Raw genomic sequence first — 23,875 nt, forward strand, 5'->3', positions numbered from 1 at the left:
TACTTCACTTAGTATGATAATCTGAGTCCAACCATGTTGCTGCAAATGGCATTATTTCATTCTTTTTTTTATCACTGAGTAGTAGTCCATTGTGTATATATACACCACATCTTCTTTATCCATTCATCTGTAGATAGACATTTAGGTTGTTTCCATATCTTGGCTACTGTAAATAGCACTGCTATGAACACTGGGGTCCACGTATCTTTTCAAGTTATGGTTTTCTCCGGATACATGCCCAGGAGTGGGATTGCTGGATCATATGGCAACTCTACTTTTAGCTTTTAAGGAACTTCCATACTGTTTTCCGTAGTGACTGCACCAATTTTCTTTCCCACAAACAGTGGAGGAGGGTTCCTTTTTCTCCACATCCTCTCCAGCATTTATTATTTGTAGACTTTTTGAGGATGGTCATTCTGACTGTGAGGTGTGAGGTGATAGATACCTCATGGTAGTTTTGACTTGAATTTCTCTGATAATTAGAAGTGTTGAGCATCTTTTCATGTGCCTGTTGGCCATCTGTATATCTTTTTTGGAGAAATGTCTATTTAGGTCTTATGCCCATTTTTTGATTGGGTTGTTTGGCTTTTTGTTATTGAGTTGTCTGAGCTGTTTGTATATTTTGGAAATTAAGCCCTTATTTGTTGCATCCTTTGCAAATATTTTCTCCCATTCTGTAAGTTGCCTTTTCAGTTTGTTTATGGTTTCCTTTGCTGTGCAAATGCTTCTAGGTTTGATTAGGTCCCATTTGTTACTTTTGCTTTTATTTCTATTGCCTTGGGAGAGTGACCTAAGAAAACATAAATTCTCTGATTTATGTTAGAGAATGTTTTCTGGCATCTAAAATTTCTGATAAGAAATCTGTTGATAATCTCATTCAGGATTGTGTATGATGATTTGCTTCTCACTTGGTGCTTCCAAGATTTTGTCTTGGAAGCTCTTTGTCTTTTGAAAGTTTGATTATAGTGTGTCTCAGTGTGGGTTCCTTTGAGTTCATCCTACTTGGATTTTGTTGAGCTTCTTGGATATTTATATTCATGTATTTCATCAAATTTGGCAAGTGTTCGGCCATTATTTCTTCAAATATTCTCCCTGCCCTTTTTTCTCTCTCTTCTCCTCCTGGGACTCCCACAGTGTGAATGTTGCTCTGCTTGATGGTGTCCCACATGTCCCTTAGGCTCTGTTCACTTTTCTTCAATCTTTTCCTTTCTGTCCCACAGACTCACTAATTTCCATTGTCTTATCTTCAAGTTCACTGATTCTTTCTTCTACCAGCTCAAGTCTGCCTTTGAATCCATGTGTTGAATTTTTATTTTAGTTATTGTATTTTTCAGCTCCAGAATATCTTTTTGGTTTCTTTTTCAGGTTTTCTATGTCTTTATTCATATTTCTATTTTATTTGTACATTGCTTTCTTGACTTTCTCCACAGCTTCTTTCAGTTCTTTGAGGATCTTTAAGGTGGTTGTTTTAAAGTCTTCGTCTAGAAGATCTACCATCAGGTCTTTTCATTGGTAGTTTATGTTGATTTATTTTTTCCTTTGAATCAGCAATACTTTCCTGTTTCTCTGTGTGCCTTGTGATTTGTTGTTGTTGAACACTTAACACTGGACATTTGAATCTAATAATGTGATACCTCTGGAAATCAGATTATCCCCCTTCCCTTGGGTTTGCTACTTTGTGTTATTGTTGCTGTTTATCGTTATAGGCTGTCTCTGTGCTGAGGATAAGCCTAAGGTATAAACTTAAGGTCTTCTCAGATCATTTCTGAGACTCTCCCTGGGCATGCATGGTCACTTTCTGATTTTCCCCATATATGCATTTGTTTTTGAATGTCTGGCTCCCAAAAGAGGAAAAAGAAAAAAGTGAACAGGGATGAAGGCTGACAGCCTTTTAAAGCCCATGGAAGTCACTTCAGCTGGAGGGGGAGGGTCTTGCAACAATGAGAGAGGTGCAACAAGGGCCACCAGCCTGTTCATCTGCACCTCTGTGATCAGAAACAGCAATCAGTGATCAGAGCACAGATCCCCAATATCTGCACAGGGTCTTTTTTCCCCACCCTGGTTTCCCCAAGCTGTGTGTAGGCTGCTCCAGAAACACATGCACAGCTGTCTTCCATGAGCATAGGGGGTCCAGTGTAGGTAGCTGCTACTGCGTTAAGAACTAAAATTGACCAAGATTAACCACAATTTACCATCCAAGGCTTTCCCTGGATATTTCAAGCCTTCAACAGACTCCAGAGTACCCAGATGGTTACGGGGAAGATTCTGCCCCTGCATTTATTGTCCAGGTGGGAGATGGAGTCTCACCTCGCAGGTGCTTCCTACTCTGCCATCTTCCCTAAATCCTCTCTTTAAAAAGTACTTGTTACAAGGACCCTATAAATAACATGAACACCCACTAAAATGTGGGATGTGTCACACCTCTGTGTGTGTGTGTATATTTAAAAGCATTATTTCTTATTGATCACACGGTAGTTACAAGAATGTCAGACATGATGACTTATGCAATCTAAACAAGACAGACCGATTAAAATTTTCCATAGTGGGAAAATATACATATTGAAACTTAGCCACGTGTGTAGACAGATGCCTTCAGCAAGAGTAGGTGATGGGAGGTTAGGGTTGAAGGACCATGTGCAGTAAGATTGCTTCCCCTCCATCATAGTAAATACCTTCCATTAACACATAGATATTCCACAAACATCTGAATACACAGGAGTAAAGTATGACCTGCCACATGTGCAAAGTGTTCTCACTATGCTGTCTCTGTTATACTCCCACAAAAATAGTAAATAGTGAACCCCGTGCAGGTAGTAGGAAGCATCAATCATTTATCCCAGGTTGGACTTGGAGGGTGTTTAACTGAACATTAATATTTGTAAAGAGTCTATTTCTCCTTTTGCTCTGTCTTTTTCACTATTGACATGCACAATTGACAACCAGTTGATGGTTGTTTGACCTAAAGGTGATAACTGAAATACTCTTAAAAACATAAGAATTTTAATAACATATTTTAGTCACCCAGTTAACATAAAACGTGGACCATCTATAGCTTTAGATCAAAAGGTAGAGGGAGTGCATCTGCACATCAGTGCTTTTAGGTTCAGTGTTCTGTAGTTCCTACCATTGTCCTAAGGAATGAAACTAAGACAACTTTATCAAAGCAGGAACTAGTTTGAACTCTTAGATCAGAGAAAATCCAAAACAGAAGAAATGTCACTCAATTTTTTCTCTGGGCCTTTTAAGAAAGTAGGCCAATTTATAAATTATTCAAGGTTCCTGTTGAGCAGTGGCGTTTTTCTGTGTGTAACTGTCTAGAGAAAGAACCCCAAAGAACTCCCTAATGTTGTGACGGTGTTGACCCAGCCTTCACTCATTAGGAATCAGGAATCTTGAACAGCAGTTCAGAGTGTTCTCATACACTCCCATTCACCCTGCTTTTTTGCCAACTATTACGGCCAATGTGTTTGGGGGGCAGGCATGTTCAACAAATTAGGCTTAAAGACCTTCTCTGGTTGAGTAGAAACCCTTCTAGAAAGAGTTGGCTGTGATTTGAAGCTATACTATAAAGCTATAGTAATTAAAACAACATGGTCCTGGCGTAAAAATAGACACATAGACCAATGGAACAGAATAGAGAGCCCAGAATTAAACCCCTGCATATACAGTCAACTAATATTTGATAAGGAGCCAGGAACATCCAGTGGGGAAAGGATAGTCTCCTCAACAAACAGTGCTGGGAAAACTGGAAAACCACATGCAGACCATGATATTGGACTCCTGTCTTACACCACTCAAAAAAGTTAACTCAAAATGAATCAGATGTAAATGTAGGACCCAAAACCCTAAAATTCTTAGTAGAAAACATAGGGAAGAAGCTCCTTGACATTGGTTTTGGCAATGATTTTTTTTTTTTTTTTGGTATCGCACCAGAACCACAGACAACAGAGGAAAAAACCAACAGGTGGGACTATATCAAACTTAAAGTTTCTGCACAGCAAAGGAACCATCAACAAAATGAAAAGGCAACCTATGGACTGGGAGGAAATATTTGTAAAACATAGATAAGGGGTTAATATTCAAAATCTATTAAAAAATTAATACCACTCAATAACAAAACAAAAAACCCATTTAAAATGGGCAGAAAGATTAAACAGGCATTTTTGCAAGGAAGACACCCAAATGACCAACAGATACATGAAAAGATGCTCAACATCACTAATTATCATGGAAATGCAAATCAAAAGCACAATTAGATATCACCTCACACCTGTTAGAATGGCTCTTATGAAAAAGATAAAAGATCACAAGTGTTGGTGAGGATGTGGAGAAAAGGGAAACCTTGTGCAACAGGCTTTCTCTAGTTGCATTGAGCAGTGCTACTCTTTGTTGTGGTGTGTGGGCTTCTCATTGCAGTGGCTTCTCTTGTTGCAGAGCATGGGCTCTAGGGGCGTGGGCTTCTGTAGTTGTGGCACGCGGGCTCTAGAGCACAGGCTCAGTAGTTGTGGTTCATGGGCTTAGTTGCTCTGCGGCATGTGGGATTTTCCCAGACCAGGGATCGAAACTGTGTCCCCTTCATTGGCAGACAGATTCTTAACCACAGTGCCACCAGGGAAGTCCCCAGAGTATTTTATTTTTATACTTCTGAAATTTGTAAACAAGACAGCCTAGGTTAAACAATACAGTTTTCCAAAGCTGCATGTGCTCATTTCATACTGTTAGTGAAGAGTTTTTCTGCTTGAAGTACAAAAACAATTTCCTAAAGCTCCTAAGCGGGAACACTACTGTTCTTATGATCTGTGATTAGATGAACTGATCAATTTCAGTTGGTAACATCCCTTTTTTCCCTTGGCAAGTGTTTAACAAATTCTAGAACAGATGCATTTTTCTAGGCTTACACCAACAATTTCATTGCAAATGTCTCCTGAGGGGCATGTACCATACACAGGAATCCATCTCTATCCTTCTCACTTTCACACACTCCAGAAATTAGCATGGACAAGCTCACCATTCTGTGTCTGTTCACCAGCAGGAACAGGGTGTCAGAAGTGGGATCTGAAGGCATCAAATCCCGAGAGGCAATGGCCCCCAGAATTGAGCAAGGTACTCACACTGAGCCCCTTGTGCTCATCACTTCCATGAATTGCCACCTGCTTTCGTTTTGGTGAATCTCTTCTTAGACTTCAAGTTTTGCTCTTTTTGCATTTTGAGCTCTCCAATTTTATTTGGGATCTGGAAAGTCTTTGTTGTTTCAGGGGGAAAGTTTTGTCCATTCCAGTTTAAGACTTTACCTTTAGTGAGTACTCAGTTGTTGTCTGGAGCATGGAGTGACAAGATTCTTTTGGGGGGATTGAGCTGTGTTCTAGGAATTCGTTTTATTCCTTTTGGAATCTGGGCTAGGACTTTAGCAACTTTACTGGGTTTCCAGAAGAACTAAGGGAAATGGGATCCCAGTCACCTAAATGTTTTGAGGGCAGCCCTCCTTCAGGGACTCCAGCCAGTTTCATGTTTAAAAACTATGGATCCAGGCTTCCCTCGTGGCACAGTGGTTAAGAATTCACCTGCCAATGCAGGGGACATGGGTTCGAGCCCTGGTCTAGGAAGATCCCACATGCCATGGAGCAACTAAGCCCATGCATCACAACTACTGAGCCTGCGCTCTAGAGCCAGCGAGCCACAACCACTGAGCCCACATGTCACAACTAGTGAAGCCCACGTGCCCTAGAGCCCGTGCTCCGCAACAAGAGAAGCCGCCACAATGAGAAGCCCGTGCACCACAACGAAGAGTAGCCCCTGCTCCCTGCAACTAGAGAAAGCCCGCATGCAGCAACAAAGACCCAATGCAGCCAAAAATTAATTAATTAATTAATAATTTTAAAAAAACTATGGATTCCCCACATGCACATTTTTAGCTAAGTGGGCTGAACAAACCAAAAGTAATCTGGAATTACAGTGGCCATTATGGGGAAGGTTCAATCTCCCTAAACTTGTTTTTCTTAAGATTAAATTGGAGGACCGTGGTTCTAAAATTAAACAAAATGAATGGCATATTTGTTTTCACTGGTAACCGGAAGCTTCCAAACATGCACAAAACTGTAAAATTGCTTCTTTGCAAGATACCATTTCTAAATTGGCTGAAACAACCAAAAAAAAAAAAAAAGTAAAGAAAAAAAGGAGAACAAAATGGCTTCCAAAGCCTTGTGCTTCTTGTGTCCCCCCCTGCCCCCAATTTCTTTGTCTCAGGTAGGGTCTTATGTGTCTTCCCACTCCCTTTGCCTCAGACTCTGCCCCTAGAAACCATCTTGTGCTCAGGCCCTGCCCCCAACACCACCTTCCTCTCTCCTCCTCCATGAAAACCTGCCTTTTTAAAATGAGAGCCTCTGAAGATCCAAATGCTGACCCTAATTACTGGTTTCAAGTTAACTGGGGCAAACCACTAGGTGAGGAGATCCTGACTCTTGATCAGTGATGCTTTCAAGGAAAGATCTTGAGCAAAAGGGGAAAATGTAGAATTAATTAAGGAGCATTCCACTAACCTTTGGAGTCAGGACAGGCCCGCAGTGGGTGCTCTCACACCCACCATGCATGTCAATTATCCCAAACAGGAAGATGCCTCTACCTACTATCCAGCAGGAATAAGAAAACTTCCCTCCAACCCCACCCCCCAGCAGCCCAGCCAATCAGAGACTGCAGCAGCTCAGCCAATGGGAAGCCTCCATGCTTCCCCCCCCCAGCTCTTCCAATGGACTCTTCCGTTATCACAGCCCCTCCCAACTCCTCCTTTTCCCTATAAAAGCAAGTCCCCATTTCTTGTTCCCTGGGTTTGCTTGTGGTCTGTCCTTGGTTGCGTATTCCGAATCGAAGTTCCTCCACTATTCCTGAGTAAACTCCCTTTTGTTGGTGAAATAACTGGCTGTCATATTATTACAGTTGACAGAGGCTTGAGCTTAGCCTTGAGCTGCACAGGCTCTGATTGCCTTGATGCTGTTACTCTGGTTGATGTGATCAGGTTCCAGGAACTTGGTTTTATCCAGGACAGGAAGCTTCTCATCCTCCCGTGGTTCGGTTATTGCCATGATTCTGCTAGAATGCTGCAGGGCGTGGGGGCTGGTGGGGGTTAGGGTAGAGAGTCCGAGTGGCTCCCATTGCGACAGTGGCTTTCTTGTGTCGCCTTAGGTGTTTTTTTCAATGCTAAACTTAATATTTCTTTTAAAAAAATCGTTTCAGAAATGAGTGTGAGATGTGGCTTAATTTGAAAGTCTTCTCTTAACTAGTGAAACCTAATTTAATTTCTATTTTTAAAAGGAATAAAAGGGAATAAGAATGTGAAGTGGTTGAAAGGAAACTAGAATCTGTGTGGATGCCAGGGATGCTGGATGCTCTCCCCGCACCGGGTCCTTGTTACACTGTGGGAGCCTCTTTCCTTAACCAGTTCAGTTCTCCTCTTCCTCAGCGGGAACCTGCGGCTCCGTGTCAAGCTCCAGACGCATTCCTCTGCGGAGAGGGGCCCATGGAAAGTAGCCGGCTGACAGGCACCCGTGGCCTGCAGACATTCTGGCCACGACTACCACGCGGGGTCACTGCAAGGAGGGCTCCTAATCAGGAGGGGTCATTGCCTCCAGGGGCCGCCCCACGCGAGCCCAGTCACCCCCATAGCCGCGCTCCTAGCGGGACCCGGCCCTCAACCCCCGGGGGCGCTCTGGGAAGGTAGCCCTGGGGCTGGGGCAGCAAGCGAGCGACGGGTGGAGAGAAGCCGCCCCGCCCCGCCCCGCCTCAAGTTCAAGGAGAGACCGCGCCCAGCCATGCTTCCCTCTGATTGGCTGAACGAGAGAAAGACCGGCGATGATTGGGTGGAGTGGACGCCTCTCGGCGCCCATCCTCCGCCACGGGGCGGGGGCGGGCGTGATTGGTGCAGGCATCGGCCCGCCCCGCCCCGCGACGTCACTACCCGGCGTGCCGCGCGCCGCGCTTCCGCTCCGCCCGCTAATGTTTTGGCCGGTCCAAGATGGCGGTGCAAGAGTCCGCGGCTCAGCTCTCCATGACCCTGAAGGTGCAGGAGTATCCGACCCTCAAGGTGGGGTCTGCGGCCGGGGGGCGCCCGCGCCTGGCCGGGCGGCCTCTGAGGGGAGGGGGAGGGGCGGGGCGAAGGCCGGGGTGCGGCATGGGGCGCCGGGCGGAGGCCGGGGGTCTGGGGGCCGGACTTCCCCGGGGCCGGGGATCTGGGGGCTGGGCTCCCCGGGGGCCGGACTCTGGGGGCCTGGCTCCCCAGGGGCTGGGGGCCCGTCTCTCTGGGGTCCTGGGCTGGCGGCCGGGCTCCCCGGGGGCAGGGGACCTGAGGGCCGGGCGGGTGTGGCGTCTGGCCATCCATGCTCCCTCCTGCCTTCGTGACAGGGCGGGGAGCGCGTCTGCCTGGCGCCCCGCTTCTCCCTCCGGAGCCCGATTGTGGCCCCTTCGTCCTAGAATACCGTGAACTGCATCAGCGACAGTCCTGGTCGTAGACAGGCTGGCGACTTTGGAGGCTGGGGTCTCAGGGCTGTGGGGTCGCGGGCGCCCAGCCAGAGTGCCCACCGTGAAGGGCGGTTGGTGTCCAGCTACCCTCCCGGAAGCTCGTGTCAGACGGTGTTGATGGATGGCTTCCAGCCTCTAATTAGGGAACCTGTGAGGAGAGACCTCACGACCCAATGGGAACCCATTTGCAGGGCGTCACCAAACCTGAAATACAGCCCTTGCCACTCGGTCGCCAGTTGGGTGACCTTGGATGGTCGCTGAGGCAAGTCGACTTAACGCTGGGATGAAATCGGTGTTCCCGGGAGAGGGGTCGGTGCTAGTTCTTCCCTAGTTCGTAGAGGATTCGATGGTGATTGACTATCCTGGGATAGCGCCTGGGAGTAAATTCCTTCAACGCTCAAGGTTATAACATTCCCAGGAGAGCTGCGGCCGATCCTACGTGCGTCTGAATTCCTTTCCCGGGGGCCACGCCGCATCTCTCCTCCCGGAGGACCCAGCATCCCTGTCCACGTCAGTGGTGACAGGGTGGGTGCGGTGTGGCCAGGTTGCCGCGAGCTCTGCGTTCACTTCCTGGGAGACCTCGGGAGGGTCCTCGACGCCTCTGAGGTGGTTTACTCCTGGCGCCTGCGTCGGCTCAGGGTGAAGAGAGGGCTCTGGCTGTGGGAAGGTAGCTGAGGGAAGGAAGGGAGGCGCCGCCGGCCTGAGCCAGATGCCTGTTTGCTGGACCGCAGGTGTAGGGCGTGCTGTTCTGACGCTCCACTCCCCAAGACCCTGCGGCTCATAGGCCACGATTCTCTGCTGCCCGAGGCACCGGCCAAAGCAAAGGGGTGTGAGTGGGAACCGCTGACCGAGCTTTGGTCTCCCTCAGCCCCTGCCAGGCCTGCCGCTTGACGGACAGACAGGAAGGTTCAGAGATGAAAACTGTGGTGGTGAATGTGGGGAACACCGGACAGGCAGGATCCCTCCTCCGAGTCGTGCTCTCGCGTTTCATAACCGTGAACAGAGTCTGAGTTGCAGACTTATCAGACAGGCTTTGATTAATGTAGTTAGGCAGATACTTCTAGAGGTAAAGGATTTTGTTTTTGTTTTTTGGCTGCATTGGGTCTTCGTTGCTGCGCGTGGGCTTTCTCTAGTTGCGGCGAGTGGGGGCTACTCTTTATTGCGGTGGCTTCTCTCGTTGCAGAGCACGGGCTCCAGGCACGCGGGCTCAGTAGTTGTGGCTCATGGACTTAGTTGCTCCGCGGCATGTGGGATCTTCCCGGACCAGGGCTCGAACCCGTGTCCCCTGCATCGGCAGGCAGATTCTTAACCACTGCACCACCAGGGAAGTCCCAAGAAATATTATAGTATCATTTCAAGTGAGCTTGCCAAATAAAGAAATTTTACTTCTTTTCTGGAATGATTTTCAAAAGTAGAATTTTTGCAAGGTACTATCTCCGTTTTCCCTGACAGATTATTTAGATCCCACAGGATAATTCCTCTATTCTCTTGACATGTGTGTCACTGCTGAGTTAACATTTTTATCAGGAGTAATTCCTACTGGATAATGAGGAAGTTTCACCAGGAACATGAAAAGAGCTGTTGGCTCGGGAGCTGTGCTGTTCATGGTCTGGAGGGAGTCAAGAGGCAGGGGGCGCAGGGGGACAGGGCAGGGGGCCAGGGGGTGAGGGCTGAGGGTGGGCATTCTGGAAGGCATAGGTTGTGCTTCTCTAGTCTGAAGGCAGCTCCTCCTGCAGGGTAGCAGGGACGAGCGTGCAGCTGGCAAGTCCCCTTCACACAGGATGGGGACTCCTCCCTGTTGGAGGGCTGGGCAGCCCCGTCATAGCCTCAGGGCTGGTAAGCTCTTCTGCTCTTCTCTCCTGGCAGAGTGGCCAGAGGGTGGAGCGGCCCTCGGCGCGCCCTGACCCGGGCCCTCTCCCCTGGAGCCCCTGCTCCCCCCGGGGCCTGTGGACGTTTGGACGCGTCTTGGCGGCGGGAGCACGCCTCTGGGTGCCTCTAGCTTTGCCGCTTGTCCTGGGCTGGGGGCGCAGGTGGTCCCCATGAGAACCACTGGTCTGCACCTTGCTGTGGGGAACTTGTTCTTACTGCAGCGGGCGTGTCCGGGCACCTGGTGCTCTGGCCCTGGCTGGCACCTTTCCCTGCAGTGTGTGGGGTTGTGGGCCGTGCCCCTCAGGCCTCAGGGAAGGAGAAGTGGAAGCTCGAGTGCGTGATCCACCCTCGTCAACTGGAAGCCCTGTTCTTAATTATGTTTTTAGAAGTTTTTTCTGATTATAAAAGCAATTTGTGTTTATTCTCCAAATGACTTTGCTAGTTATCCCATTCGTTTTTGGAGTTTTTATTTCTGTTTTTTCCTTTGGATAGCTGAAGGAAAATCATATTTTAGAGGCCTTCTTTGTCACCGTCCAGGTCAGGTGGGAGTTCGCTCAGCCCAGGGGAGGGACCGGGCATCGTCGCTGGAAACCTGCTTTGGACCCTGATTCCTCCCCTTGAGCTCACCTGGACCCATCTCTGGGCTCACCTGGAGCCTCATCCTGGCTCCCCAGCCCCTCTCCCAGCCGTCCCCTCCTCGTCACATGTGACAGGCTGGGAGTGTGGCCGTTGCTCCCAGCTGGGCCTGGAGGCAGATTCTCCTGTGTCTTTGAAAAAATCTGCTGCTTTTAATGTGGTGACAGTGTTGTTGACCAAGTACTGCCCTGCAATTTCAAATCCCGGCTTTGTGCTTGTAGAAAGTTTGTGTGCCAGTTGCGTGCTAAAGTTATAACTTGCAGTGCGGTTTTACAAACTTGGCCTCAGCCTGGCTTGGGGGAATCACGTGTTCTCAAATTTGAGAGACGCTGGTAGCATAAAGTGTTTGGACTTTTGAGACAAGTATCTGATTATGCTGTGTCCCAGGTGGTGGCCATGGCTGGGGCCTAACCTCTTTCTACTTTAGGTTTTGTGATTTCCCGAGTGAGCCAGTCCCTCCCTCAGACGCTGGCTGTCTCTGGTCCGCAGCTGCTTGCGTCATGATTGCCTTCTTCTCAGGCTGCAGCCTCGTCACACCTTCAGGGCAGTGCTTGTTCTCAGCTGAAAGAGCCCGCACGTGGCCTTGGCTTCCAGAGCCTCGCACACCCAGAGCTCGGCTGCGTGCCCCTCTCTGAAGTGTGTGCCACGCGTCCTCCTGGCTTCGCGCTCCCCTCTCTCTCACTGTCGCTGGAGGGACGTTTGACCAAACGAAGGCGACCTGGTGGCACGTCCTGTCCTTGCGTCCTCCGTGCCGGGCCCTCCCGGAGAGACGTGGGTTGACGTGAGGGGTCCCTGCTCGCTGCTTGTGTTTTTAAGTATGGTTAGTGTTTTAAACAGATTTCAAGTCTGGAGAGGAAAGGGCTTTCTAATCTCCATTTCTCTGTAAGGGGTGGGCTGTTGGAGCCGGCGCTGACCCTCAGCCCTGGGCAGGTGGTGGCAGAGCTGGTGGGGGAGCTGTGTGGCCACCACACACGCCTCGGGCCCCTGGCTTCTGGCCGGGTCTGTAACCACCATGATCACTGAGCACGTGACATCTGCGCTCTTGGAACTCTCGGAACAAACCCTGGAGAGGGGGTCCCCGATGGTGCACGACAGCGGGGAGGCCTCATGGAGAGACGGGTGAGGCCCCGTCCTGGTCACACGCTTGGTGGCAGGAGGCATTAAACGAGGGACACAGGGTTTCAGCGCACTTGTTTGGGGGTGGCCGGGGAGGCGTGTTTCGGGGAGGAGCCATGTGGGTTGAGTTTAAGTCTTGGCAACCCTGACACGGAAGGCTCACGGTCCCACTGCAGCAAGGCAGCTCGGACGTCCCGAGCCCTGCAAAGGGGGCAGGGGCCACTGAGTGCCTGGCTGGTGACACGGGCCGGGGGGCGGGGTGGGAAGACGGGCCGGGAAGAGGCCTCGGGCAGGCTGAGGTGGGATGTTTGATGCTGACCTGAACCTGGCCAAGCAGTTTCCACCGGGGTAACAGTTGGTTATTTTCAGGTGTACGTTTTTTACAACCTTTTGAAAACCAGAATTATTCACTGTTTCAATCACTACTAACCAATAGTTAACAACTAAATATTGCTGAGTACTTTGATAACTGGACTATCGTGCAGAATGTGGCCGAGGGGAGAAAACCCCCAGCTGGGTCGATGGTCTCACTGTCCACAGAGCCAGCCTTCCCCTGCCACCACACGCAGCCCCTGGGGCCTGGCCTTGTCCCCTTTCCCGTCATGACAGCGGCCCCCCTGCCCTGCCCTATCTGAGCCAGACCTCCCCCGGCTCCCCGCCCCATCCTGTGTCCCTCCCAGGTCTCTGCACATGGGAGCCGGCCTCCTAGCGCTCCACCAGCCGGCTGGGCAGGGCACTGCCGATGTGTCGTTGCCCACGTGGCCCCAGGCCACCACCCTGAGCCGGATCCGGCCCTGCGGCCCCTGCGCTCTGGCCCTCACCCTGGGGTTTTCTTTCTGGCTTCGGTCACCCTCTGGCGCTTTTTCTGTCAGATGCCCCCTTGGGACGCTGGTCCTCAGTGATGGGCCGTGTCGGGGCGGTTGTTGCCCTCCCAGCGCCTGGAAGAGCTCCTGGCCCGTGGCGGGCACCGGCGGTAGCTGTTGGCCGAGCGAGCATCTCCTCTGTCTGGGCGGAAATCCCGTAAACATTCACATCTCACTCTTGTCCACAAGCGGCATTCTGGGTGTGGCAGCCTTCGGAGTTTCTTTTCTCACCCCCCCACCCCGGCCCGCACCCCTCTCTCCTTCCTTCAGGGCTCAGCTGCCGGGGAGGAGTGTCTGCGCCCTGCCCCTCTGTCCACTCACGGTGTGCATGCCGTGACCTTCTAGGTGACAACTGGACAGCACCCTCGGGGCACCCCCTTCGAGATGGCCACCTCCCGGTCTCACGAGCGGCCTCTGGGCTGGTTTTGCCCCAGCAATCCCTGGCAGGCTTCTGGCCAGGGTCTCCAGGTGACCCCATGGGGCTGCCTGAGCCCCTGACAGCGTCTGGTGCTCGCCCCCACCTCTCACCACGTGTGCCACAGGCTGCCCTTCCTTCCTGGCGTAGGGCCCCAGGCGGCTCCCGTGACACCACGCACGCCTGGCTCCTCCCAGGCTCACAGCCACCCCTCATCCTCCTTGTTGGGACTGCTCGCTGACTTGGTGACCTTGTTTGAGGACCCCGTGTGTACCGATGACTCCCAGCTGGATCCCCTCGCCAGCCCCAGAGCCTTGGACCCGGGAGCCTGTCACACGTCCCCTCTTGGGTCTGTAAGGTGTCTCAGCATGTGGAAGTCTGAACTCGTTGTCTTACCCAACTCCTCCGCAAACCCGCTCCCCCGTCTTCCTGGTCTCAGTGGCGGACAGCGCTCCCATCCCGTTTGGCTCACGCTGGGACCTTGGAGCCAGCCTCGACCCCTCCGTTCTCAGAGCTCACATCCAGCCTGTCCTCACATCCTTTTCACTCTGCCACCGTGGCCTAAACCAGGCCCTCTCTGGGTTGTTGAAGGAGCCCCCAGCTGTCCCCAGCACTGCCCGTGCTTCTTCCGGGCAGCCTCCCGTCTTACTCGGGGTAAAGTCCAAGGTTGTTAGAGTGGCCCTCCAGGGCCACATGACTTGGCCCCCTCTTCCTCCTCCCCCACGTCGTCCTCCTCCCATCCCCCTCCCCCACCTCCTTGCCTCCCCCTTCCCCTCCCCCTCCTCCCCACGTCCTCCTCCACGACCTCCTCCCCCACCTCCCTCCCCTCCTCCTCCCCCACCTCCTCCCCACGACCTCCTCCCCCAGGTCGTCCTCCTCCCCCACCTCCTCACCTCTCCCCCTCCCCCATCTCCTCCCCACGACCTCCTCACCTCTCTCCCTCCCCCACGACCTACTCCCCAACGTCGTCCTCCTCCCCCTCCTCCCCGCCACCTCCTCCCCGCCACCTCCTCCCCCACCTCCACTCCTTTGGACACTGAGCCACAGTGGCCTCCCCGCTGCTACAGGATGTGCCAGCATGGGGGGGCCTCAGAGTCTTTGCTCTTGTTTACTTTGTCCAGAATCCTTTCCCCCAGATGTCAGTCTGGCTTATTCCCTCACCTTCCCCCGTCTCTGCTCAGGTATCACCTTCTCAGTGCGAGCACCTTATTGAGACTGGGAGTCCCACCATCCCCTCTTCTGCTCTGTTTTTCTCCTTAGCTGCCGCTGCCATTTGACTTAACTGTGTTTTGCTTCTTTGTTTCTAACCACTGGGATTATAAGCTCTTTGGAGGGCGTAGAAGAAATAACTCTTCAAATAACAGATGAATTATTAAATATTATTTTGGCAATTCTATCCAAAGAAGTAAGATTGAAACAAGTAAATGTAACTGTTAGAACGAATGAGACAGAATATGTTTATGTACCCAGAAACACAAGCAAACTAACCAGAAAATGATTGCAATTAATTAGAAAGGTCAACACAGTAACTGGGTCCATGAAAAACAGACAAAAGTCCGTCACTTTTCTGCATCCCAGCAATAACCAGTAGAACATCTCCTGGGAAAATGCCAGGAAGAGTAAAGCGTTAGGGTGACTGCAGCACACCAGCAGTGGGCACCAGTGGAGGCGCCGTGGCTGGCAGCAGCAGAGGGTGCTGGGTTTCTGTTTGAAGATGCTAACAGTAGCTGTAAAGATACCATCTGACTTCTCTGTGTGCTTGATCAGACCTTTCTTCTTTATCACGAGGGAAGCTCCAAGAAGGCTGTCTCTGCTGGACACCAGGGTCTGCTATGAAACTGCGAAAGTAACAGCCTTGTTGCAAAGTTGCTGGCTTTGGTTATATGTTGTATGGAAAAGGTGAGCCAGTGTTCCCCTGGTGTTATGCGTACAGTCGGCACTGGTGCCTGCTCGGGCTCTGTGTGTCGTGTTTGGTCATTGAGCCGCCCCGGGCCTGGAGATGCTCACGTGGAGGGCTGGTGCCAGGCTGCCTTGTGTGCACGCCGGCTAACTCAGCACTTGCAGCGTGTTCTGTTTTACCCGTACTGCCCTTGCTGAGATGGACCAGTGGCATGAAAAGATGCCTGTGAGTAACCAGCAGTCGCGGATGAGAGGACCCTGCCCCCAGGAGGGAGAATATGGAGGTGCTGACGGTGCCCTTCCCGCCTCCAGCTTTGTCAGCACTTCACGGAGTGAAAAGTCCATCTCATCACATCCCCCTAGAGGTGGGCCAGCAACATGTCACTTTTCAAGAAGCCTATTTGAAAGAGGGGGTTTGAAGCACTCCTGCCCTTCGTGAGCCTCCCTCAGGTGTGTGCTGTGCCCGGGGAGGTCAGCCCAGGAGAGCGTGTGATTCGTGAGACTTCCGTGCCACACGCCGGAACACGAGGCACAGCTCTCCAGGCCAGGCAGGGGTGTCTGCTGCCATTCAGGGCTCAGTGCAACACTTTACAGGATGTTGTTAGCTTTGTGATAAATATTTAGAAACCTCTTCTGAGGTTTCTTAATTGTGAAAGATAAAAGGCCTCCTGCCATTGGGGAAATACTTCCTTCCTGTGCTGGTAAAAATGGCTGAAAACATTATGAGAACAAACTAAGGTGCATCTCTTTGTCAGCAAATACTGTGAGAAAACCCACAGCAAACACTGGAGAAGGTTTGAAGAAACACGTACCAAAGCAAGTGGCGCGGTGTGGGAGGGCTGCTGTGGAGCTGGATGAGAGTACAGGTGTTTCGTACGGGTCTCGATGAGGGTGTTTGCCGGATTCTGCTTCAGTTATGAAAACAGGAAGGATTACTTTTTGCGAGTCACTGAAGGGGAAAGAGGTACTGGAGGAAATATAATTTAACATTCAACTAATTAAATGGAGAAATTCTATGATCTTAAAAGCTGTAGTGAAACAAATTACCAAGGAAACATTAAGTAGATTTGACTAATACAAATTTAATTTTTTGGTATAACCAGATAAGATAAAACCAGAATTTAAAAGCAAGTAACAAACCTTAAAAAAATCCGCCAAATGTGAACCATAAAAACCTGGTTCAAATTGATGAGAAAGCTCCAATGCCCTCTTCCTTGTTGAGTGTTGGGTGAGGAATACAAGCAGAAAATATGTAGAAGGAAGAGTGTGTTGAGCTGAACTGCATAAAATCACCCTTTTGTAAAAATGATGGCTGAATAGCCTATACCACGTAAAAAGATTAAAAAAAACCACAACTCCCCATAAAGAAAAACCCCAGGACATGATGGCTTCACTGGTGAATTCTATTAAATGTTTTAAAAAGAGTTAACATTGCTGCCTCACAAACAGCCAGAAAATGGAAGCGGAAGGAAGTTTCCCAGCTTGTTCTGTGAGGTCAGTTTTACCCTGATACCAAAACCAGACAGACAATACCACAAGAAAACTACACACCAGTCCTTATGGATGGATGTAGGTGCTAAAATCCTCAGCAGCGTGCCAGCAAACTGGATCTGACAACATATGAAAAGGATTATGTACCGTGACTAAGTGGGCTTTACCCCAGGAATGCAAGGTTGGTCCAACATGTAAAAGTCAACGTAATGCCATAGTAATAGTATAAAGGACAAAAACCCCACGATCACCTCAATAGACACAGATAAAAACACTTGACAAAATCCATCACCCTTTCATGATAAAAACACTCGACGAACTAGGAATAGGAGAGAACTTCCTCTACCTGATAAAGGGCATCTCTGAGAAAACCACAGCCGACATCATGCTTAGTGGTGAAACACCAAACCTTTCCCCTAAGATCAGCAAAAAGACAAGGATGTCCACTCACCATTTCCATTCAGCATTGTCCTGGAGGTTCCAATTGGGGCAGTTGGGCAAGAAAAATAAATAGCAGGCATTCAAATTGGAAAGGAATAAGTAAACTCAGTTTGCAGATGAAATCATCTTGTGTATGGAAAGTCCTAAGGAATACACACGTACACAACACACACACACACAAACCTGTTAGAACTAATAATCTGGTTCAGCAAGGTTGCAGGATACAAGATCAGTTTATATAATAGAAATAATTTGTATTTCTGTATCCTAGAAATGAACAGTGAAAAGGGAAATGAAGAAAAGAGTTTTATTTACAATAATACTGATAAATTGGATTTCATTAAAGGGAAGAAGCTTGTGTTTCAAAGGTATTCTGTTAAGAAAGTGAAAGGACTACTCACAGAACAGAGAGAAAATATTTGCAGATCTTTTTTTTTTTTTTTTTTTTGCGGTACGCGGGCCTCTCGCTGTTGTGGCCTCTCCCGTTGCGGAGCACAGGCTCCGGACGCGCAGGCTCAGCGGCCATGGCTCACGGGCCTAGCCGCTCCGTGGCATGTGGGATCTTCCCGGACCGGGGCACGAACCCGTGTCCCCTGCATCGGCAGGCGGACTCTGAACCACTGCGCCACCAGGGAAGCCCTGCAGATCATTTTTGATAAGGATCTAGTATCCAGAATATGTAAAGAACTCTTACAGTTCAACAATATAAAGACAAATAACCCGATGTAAAAACGAGCAAATGGTTTGAGGAGACTCCTCTGAAGAAGAGATACAAATGGCTAATGAGCATAAGAGGAGATGCACGACATCATTCATCATTGGTGAAATAACGAAACCATGATGAGGCACTGCTTTATACCCATGGGAATGACTGTAATCAGAAAGATGGACAGTAACGAGTGTTGGATGAGGGTGTGGAGAGACTAAAATCCTGATAGACTCTGAGGAATGTAAAATGGTGCAGCCACAGTGGAAAGCAGTCTGGTAGTTCTTCAAAAAGCTACACAGAGTTACCATATGACCTAGCAGTTCCACTCCTAGATAATCTACCCAGGAGAAGTGAAAACGTGCCCATACAAAAACCTGTGCAGGAATTTATAGCCTTATTATTCATAATAGCTCCAAAGTGGAAGCAACTAAAATGTCCATCAACTTATGAGTGCATAAACAAGTGTGGTATTCACATAATGGAATACTATTCAGCCATAAAAAGGAATGAAGTACATGCTACATCATAGATGAGCCATGGAAACATTATGCTAAATTAAAAAAAAAAAGCCAGACACAAAAGGCCACAGAGTGTATGATTCCATTGATATGAAATGTCCAGCATAGGCAGGTCCGTTCAAGTAGACAGTAGGTCAGTGGCTGGTTGCCCGGCTCTGGGGAGTGCTTCTGTAGGCAGCAGGTTTCTTTCTGGGGTGACGAAAATGTTCTGGAAGTAGATGATGCCGATGGTTGCACAGCCTGTGATTATACTAAACACCACTAAGTTGTATACTTGAATTAAAAGGGGGAATTTTATAGTATCTGAATTATATCTCAATTAGAAATTGGTAAAATAAAAAGTGATGCAGGGGGACTTCCCTGGTGGCACAGTGGTTAAGAATCTGCCTGTCAATGCAGGGGACACGGGTTCGAGGCCTGGTCCGGGAAGATCCCACCTGCCACGGAGCAACTAAGCTTGTGTACCACAACTACTGAGCCTGCACTCCAGAGCCTGCAAGCCACAGCTACTGAAGCCCATGTGCCTAGAGCCCATGCTCCGCAACAAGAGAAGCCACTGCAGTGAGAAGCCTGCGCACCGCCACAAAGAGTAGCCCCCGCTCGCCGCAACTAGAGAAAGCCCACATGCAAGAAACGAAGATCCATCGCAGCCAAAAATAAATTACAAAAAGCGGGGGGGGGGGGGGTGTTAAAAAAAAAAGTGGTGCAGCTTACCTTAAATTATCTTTCAAAGGGCGAAAGTCTTAGTTTTGATAAAGACTAATTTACTGATTCCTCTTTTACAGTTAGTGCATTCTGTATACCTGCAAGAAATCTTCGCCTATTTCAAGGTTGTGAAGATTTTCTCCTATGTTTACGTCGAGGATTTTTACAGTTTCAGCTTTTATGTTTAGGTCTGTTGTCCATTTCAAGGGAATCTGTGCAGATTGTATGAGGCACAGGTTGAGGTTTGTCCTTTTCCCACGTGGGGTCCAGTCCCGGCACCTCTGTTGCGGAGACAGCCGGTCTTCTCTGCCCTGAATTGCCCTGTCTCTTTGGTTGGCCACACGGACCATGCACGTGGGTCCACCCCCCAGGTCTCCCACCCTCCTTGGTCTCCATGCCTTCCTGGACCAGTGCTTTGAATCAGGCACCATTGCCCGTATGTTACCAAAATCATTCAGGATATTTTTTTTATCCAGGTAAAAAACAAATGAACCAGCTCCATCATTTCTAAGTGTCTAGCAGTGCTGTATCGCGCTCAGATCTCTAGGACTCTCTTAAGTCAGCTCGGGCCACTCTGACAGAACGCCCCACAGCACACACTGTTCCTTCCGGTCCTGGAGGTGGAGTCCCAGAGTAGGGGCCGGCACCCCCAGCACGGCTGCTCCCTGTTCCCGCTGGGAGCGTCCCGAGGCGTGCGCTGCTCTCCTCGTGGTTGTGACTGGCGTTTCCCCGAGTGTTAGTGGTGCTGAGCGCCTCCCCACACGTGTCGGGGCCGCGTCTCTTCCTCGGAGAAATGCCAGTTCAAGTCCGTGGCCCATTTCTCAGTTGGGTTATTTGTCTCCGTCGTGGAGCTGTCGGGGCTCCTTATGAAGCCTGGATAGTAACCCTTACCAGGCGTGTGGTCTGCAAACACCTCCTCCCGTTCCCGGTTTGCCGTTGCGCTCTGACGATTGTTTCCTTTGCTTTCAGACGTCTTAAGGTCTGATGTAGTCCCGTTTGTTGCCCTTGCTTTCATTGCCTGTGCTTTAGGAATGTATTAAAGAACACAGAGCTCCTCTCTTAGTCTGGCTCTTTGCTGCTCTCCCGCCTCCCTGCACTTCTCATATCTCCGTGGTTTTCTTGTCTCGCCGAGGACTGTCTCAGTAATTTTCCTCCAGAAGGGGTTTGGCTGCTAAGCGGTTTGGAGCCTTGCCTATCTGAAAGCATCTCCATTTTGCCTCGTTCTCAGTGATACTTTGGCATGGTTTAGAGTCTTCAGCATTTCTGAAATTCCACCCCTTCTTTTGGCAAAAGCCCCTTGGGAAGGAACCTGTGGAGCTGTTGGTGACAGAACAGCAGGGGACAGTTGGGGAAAGGCGGGAGAGGCAAGGCCTGGGCGGCCCGGTGTCTCCAGGAGGGACGTTGATTCCAGGTGCTCGTGCAGGGGGTGGGTGGCCGAGCTCAGAGGGGCGCATGGGCAGCAGAGGGTGGGACCCGAAAGCTCAGCCCTGCAGAGCCCGTGGCCCAGCTGGCGTGGCCCCCGAGCATGTGGGCCGGTGGCCTGGGGCGTGGGAGGATGGCCAGGAACAGGAGAGGCGTGGGGCTGGTGCAGGCGCAGGGGAGGCCTCTGGGGGACGGGAGTGTCCGGAGCCGTCAGGAGCTTGGGTGGGGCGGGGTGTGGGCCACGTGCGGGGGTGGCACCCTCGCTGCCACCACCCCCACCACTGGCCGGGCTGTGCCATGGTTCCATCCCCGCACAGTGGACGTATGCCAGACCTTGAGTCGGCTTCTTGCCTCAGAAGAGAAGTAGGTAAGCTTGACTGTTACCTTACAGTGTAAATTGTTGGGACTGGATCCTGACGATGGACTGCGGATGAATGTGAGAGCGTCGCCGGCAGCTTTTCTGGATAAGAGTTGAAAGTCGGATCCCAGCCCACAGAGCTTTCTTTGGAATCCCCCTGCCTCGGTGCTGCGCACGGGTGTACCGGTGTGTGCGCGGCCCGTGCAGGCTCTCTGGCCCGTGGTTGCCCCCGTGCCTGTGCAGGCATGTGACTCTTTTCTCCTGTGTCATGGTGGTTTTGATTATATTTATTGGAAGAGAATTTTAACGTCTGGATGTGATAATAAAAAACACCTTAGGAGCTTTGTTCATTGTGCATCGTGGGATTTGTTCAGCTTGTTTTCTAGTAATTCCACTCTGTTTTCTTTTATGAATGCATCGGTCCAGCTCAGATTCCAAATACACAGTGTGTTCACGCAGACAGCCTGCGGGACCCGGGCAGGCTGCCTCCGCTCCTGGCCCCTGGTCCTGAGGGCACAGCCGGTGACCCACTTCCCAGTCGTTCTGGAACTGAGTGCTCACTTTTTCAAGCAGTACCATTAACGCCTGCGCTCACTTGGGTTTAACAAGCAGCCTGGAAGGGCGTGTGCGGTCATCAGTGACCCCACCAGCCCTGACCTCAGCCCCCCACGGGCCTCTCTCCCTGTCTGCGCACCATGGAGGCTGCCTGGGGGGGTCGTCGGGTCAGGACGGTGGCGTTGGGGGGCAAACCGAAGGCAGCTGAGGACCCTGGGGCATCTTCCCCGGTGCCGGCGTCACACAATCTTGGGGTTGCTCTACGTGCCGCTCCCATTGCAGAGACCCATCCCCCCCAGTCCTGGTCGTGGAGACCACGGGTGGTGGTTGAAGGCTGAGTCGTGCCTCCACCCTCCAGAATCCCAGCCTGTGGCAGGACACACCCTCCACAGGAGCTGGGGGGAATCCTTCACCACAGGCGGTTTGCTGTCTGCCACGAGCCTGGCACCGTGTTGGGTGCTGTACGCAGTGGTCACTTTCTGACCAAGTGGACACCGAAGGAGCCCCTCCGTTTTTTCTTACAGGAAGTACTGAGTCCAGAGGATGCGGCCAGTGTGGGGGGTGGACCACAGAGCCCAGTCCGGTGGCCCATGCAGGGGGACCCACGCCGCCCACCAGCAGCAGGTGGCCCCGAACGTCCTTGTGAGGCCGTGTCCCATGTCCTGCTGGGCTTGGCCTCGTAGCTCGGTTGTGCTTTGATAGCCACACCACAGCAGGTCATCAGCGAGCCCGAGTCCCAGCGGGGTGACCACCCGTTGCCGAGCCCACCCCGTCACACGTGGCAGATGGGGCTCAGCTCGTGGCATTCTGCGCCTCAGACTACTGGCGAAACCCAAGGTGTGGACAGGCATGTTTATGCACTGCCGAATGGGAGTGCTAGCTGAGGGCAAGGACGGTGCTGGCCTTGCTGGGTCTCCGGCCAAGAGTCCTGCTGTGGTGGTCCTTCCGTGGCTGGAGCCTGGCTCTGTCATCACCCCAGGGTCTCTGCTGCTGGGAAGCCCAGGCTCTGAGCCAGGCCTGGGTCTCCTCCCTGCCAGGCACAGTACCTGGCACACGGCTGGTGCCTAGCAAGTGTCGGTGGAGCCAGCAGTGCCCCGGGAGTGGGTGCTTCCCTGCTGGGCGGGCCTGAAGACGAAGCGCTCACAGGGGCGGTTTGCGGCAGCTGTCGCAGAATCCCATGGAGACCTGCCGTGTGAGCAGGGAGTGCTGGCAGGGAGTCCCTGTCTTCGGTGGGTTTCCCTAGGGGTCCCCGGGGTGCGGTGCTGGACCCTGCCTGCTGCACTGTGATGACCCTGGGGGCCGACGAGTGTGTGAGCAGCAGTTCTCCAGACTTCTCAGTGGTGCTTCGTGGGTTTCCTATCTTCCCATGCTCTGGACGGAATGGGTGGTTTTTAATAACTCAGAGGAATGGGCGTCCTCTCGTTGAGATCAGTTAAATGTGTGCCTATGATCCCCCATGGGTGCTGATGCCGTCACCTTCCTAACCCTGAGGTGCTGATTTCTGTCCGGCCTCAGCCTGGTGCCCGCCAGGCTCATCGGCATCTCTGCTGCACATCGTGGACTTTCATGTCCATCGATTAAAGCCCCCAGTACTTCTCTCCTTTTTGCTCATTTCCTTAGCTGTGTTAGTCTAGATGAACTTGGTGATCTTTCTGTCTGCTGGCTTGTGGAGGTTTCTGGGAAGAGTGGAGGCTGCATTACATCTTAGATGTGGGTCAGGGTGCATCTCAGCCTTTGTGTCCTTGTCTAGGAGCACAGGTGACCCTCGCTCACACGGGCCTTTTGTGGGGCTCGGGCAGGTTTTAGAGGAGATACATTTTTAGAGAATGAGAAGCCGAAGCCTCTTGCCTCAAAAAGTGCCACGAAGGAGGCCCGCACATCCTGCGTGGACGATGGGTGGTGCCCACCCGCCGACCGTGTGGAGTTAGTGGCCTTCTGTCTTCTGCAGGTGCCCTACGAAACACTGAACAAGCGCTTCCGTGCTGCACAGAAGAACATTGACCGGGAGACAAGCCACGTCACCATGGTAGTGGCTGAGCTAGAGAAGACCCTGAGCAGCTGTCCAGCCGTGGACTCTGTGGTCAGCCTCCTGGATGGTGTGGTGGAGAAGCTCAGTGTGCTCAAGAGGAAGGTCAGTGCTGCTTCCGGGCCATGCTGCCTGCCCTGCCCCCAGGCTGCGCGCACCCCACGGGCGCACCCTTCACCCAGTTGTCCTGAGAAGGAGCCGCCTCCTGGGGGAGCTGCGGTGGAGGGGCCCCCTCCCCTGCTGTCCGCGCTCTGGAGTCTGTCAGCTGTAAGGCCAGCTTCCTGACCCACATTCCTGTTCCTGTAGGGCCAGGTTCTCCTGACTCCAGATGTCCCAGGGAGCCC

At 51.3% G+C, this 23,875-nt stretch overlaps 1 protein-coding gene across 3 annotated transcripts in view; it reads left to right on the forward strand.

The window, feature by feature from the left end:
- The first annotated feature begins 7,998 nt into the window (after positions 1-7,998).
- Positions 7,999-23,875, forward strand: part of MAEA (macrophage erythroblast attacher, E3 ubiquitin ligase) — a 31,146-nt gene continuing 15,269 nt past the window's right edge. For all 3 annotated transcript variants that reach the window (XM_082838788.1, XM_082838789.1, XM_082838790.1), the window contains exons 1-2: positions 7,999-8,074; positions 23,454-23,636. In XM_082838788.1, the coding sequence (XP_082694914.1) occupies positions 8,006-8,074; positions 23,454-23,636 (252 nt within the window). In that variant the 5' untranslated portion in view covers positions 7,999-8,005. The remainder of the gene's footprint in view (positions 8,075-23,453; positions 23,637-23,875) is intronic.

The sequence above is a fragment of the Leucopleurus acutus genome (genome assembly GCF_964270905.1).
Source record: "Leucopleurus acutus genome assembly, chromosome: 4".
NCBI lineage: Eukaryota > Metazoa > Chordata > Mammalia > Artiodactyla > Delphinidae > Leucopleurus > Leucopleurus acutus.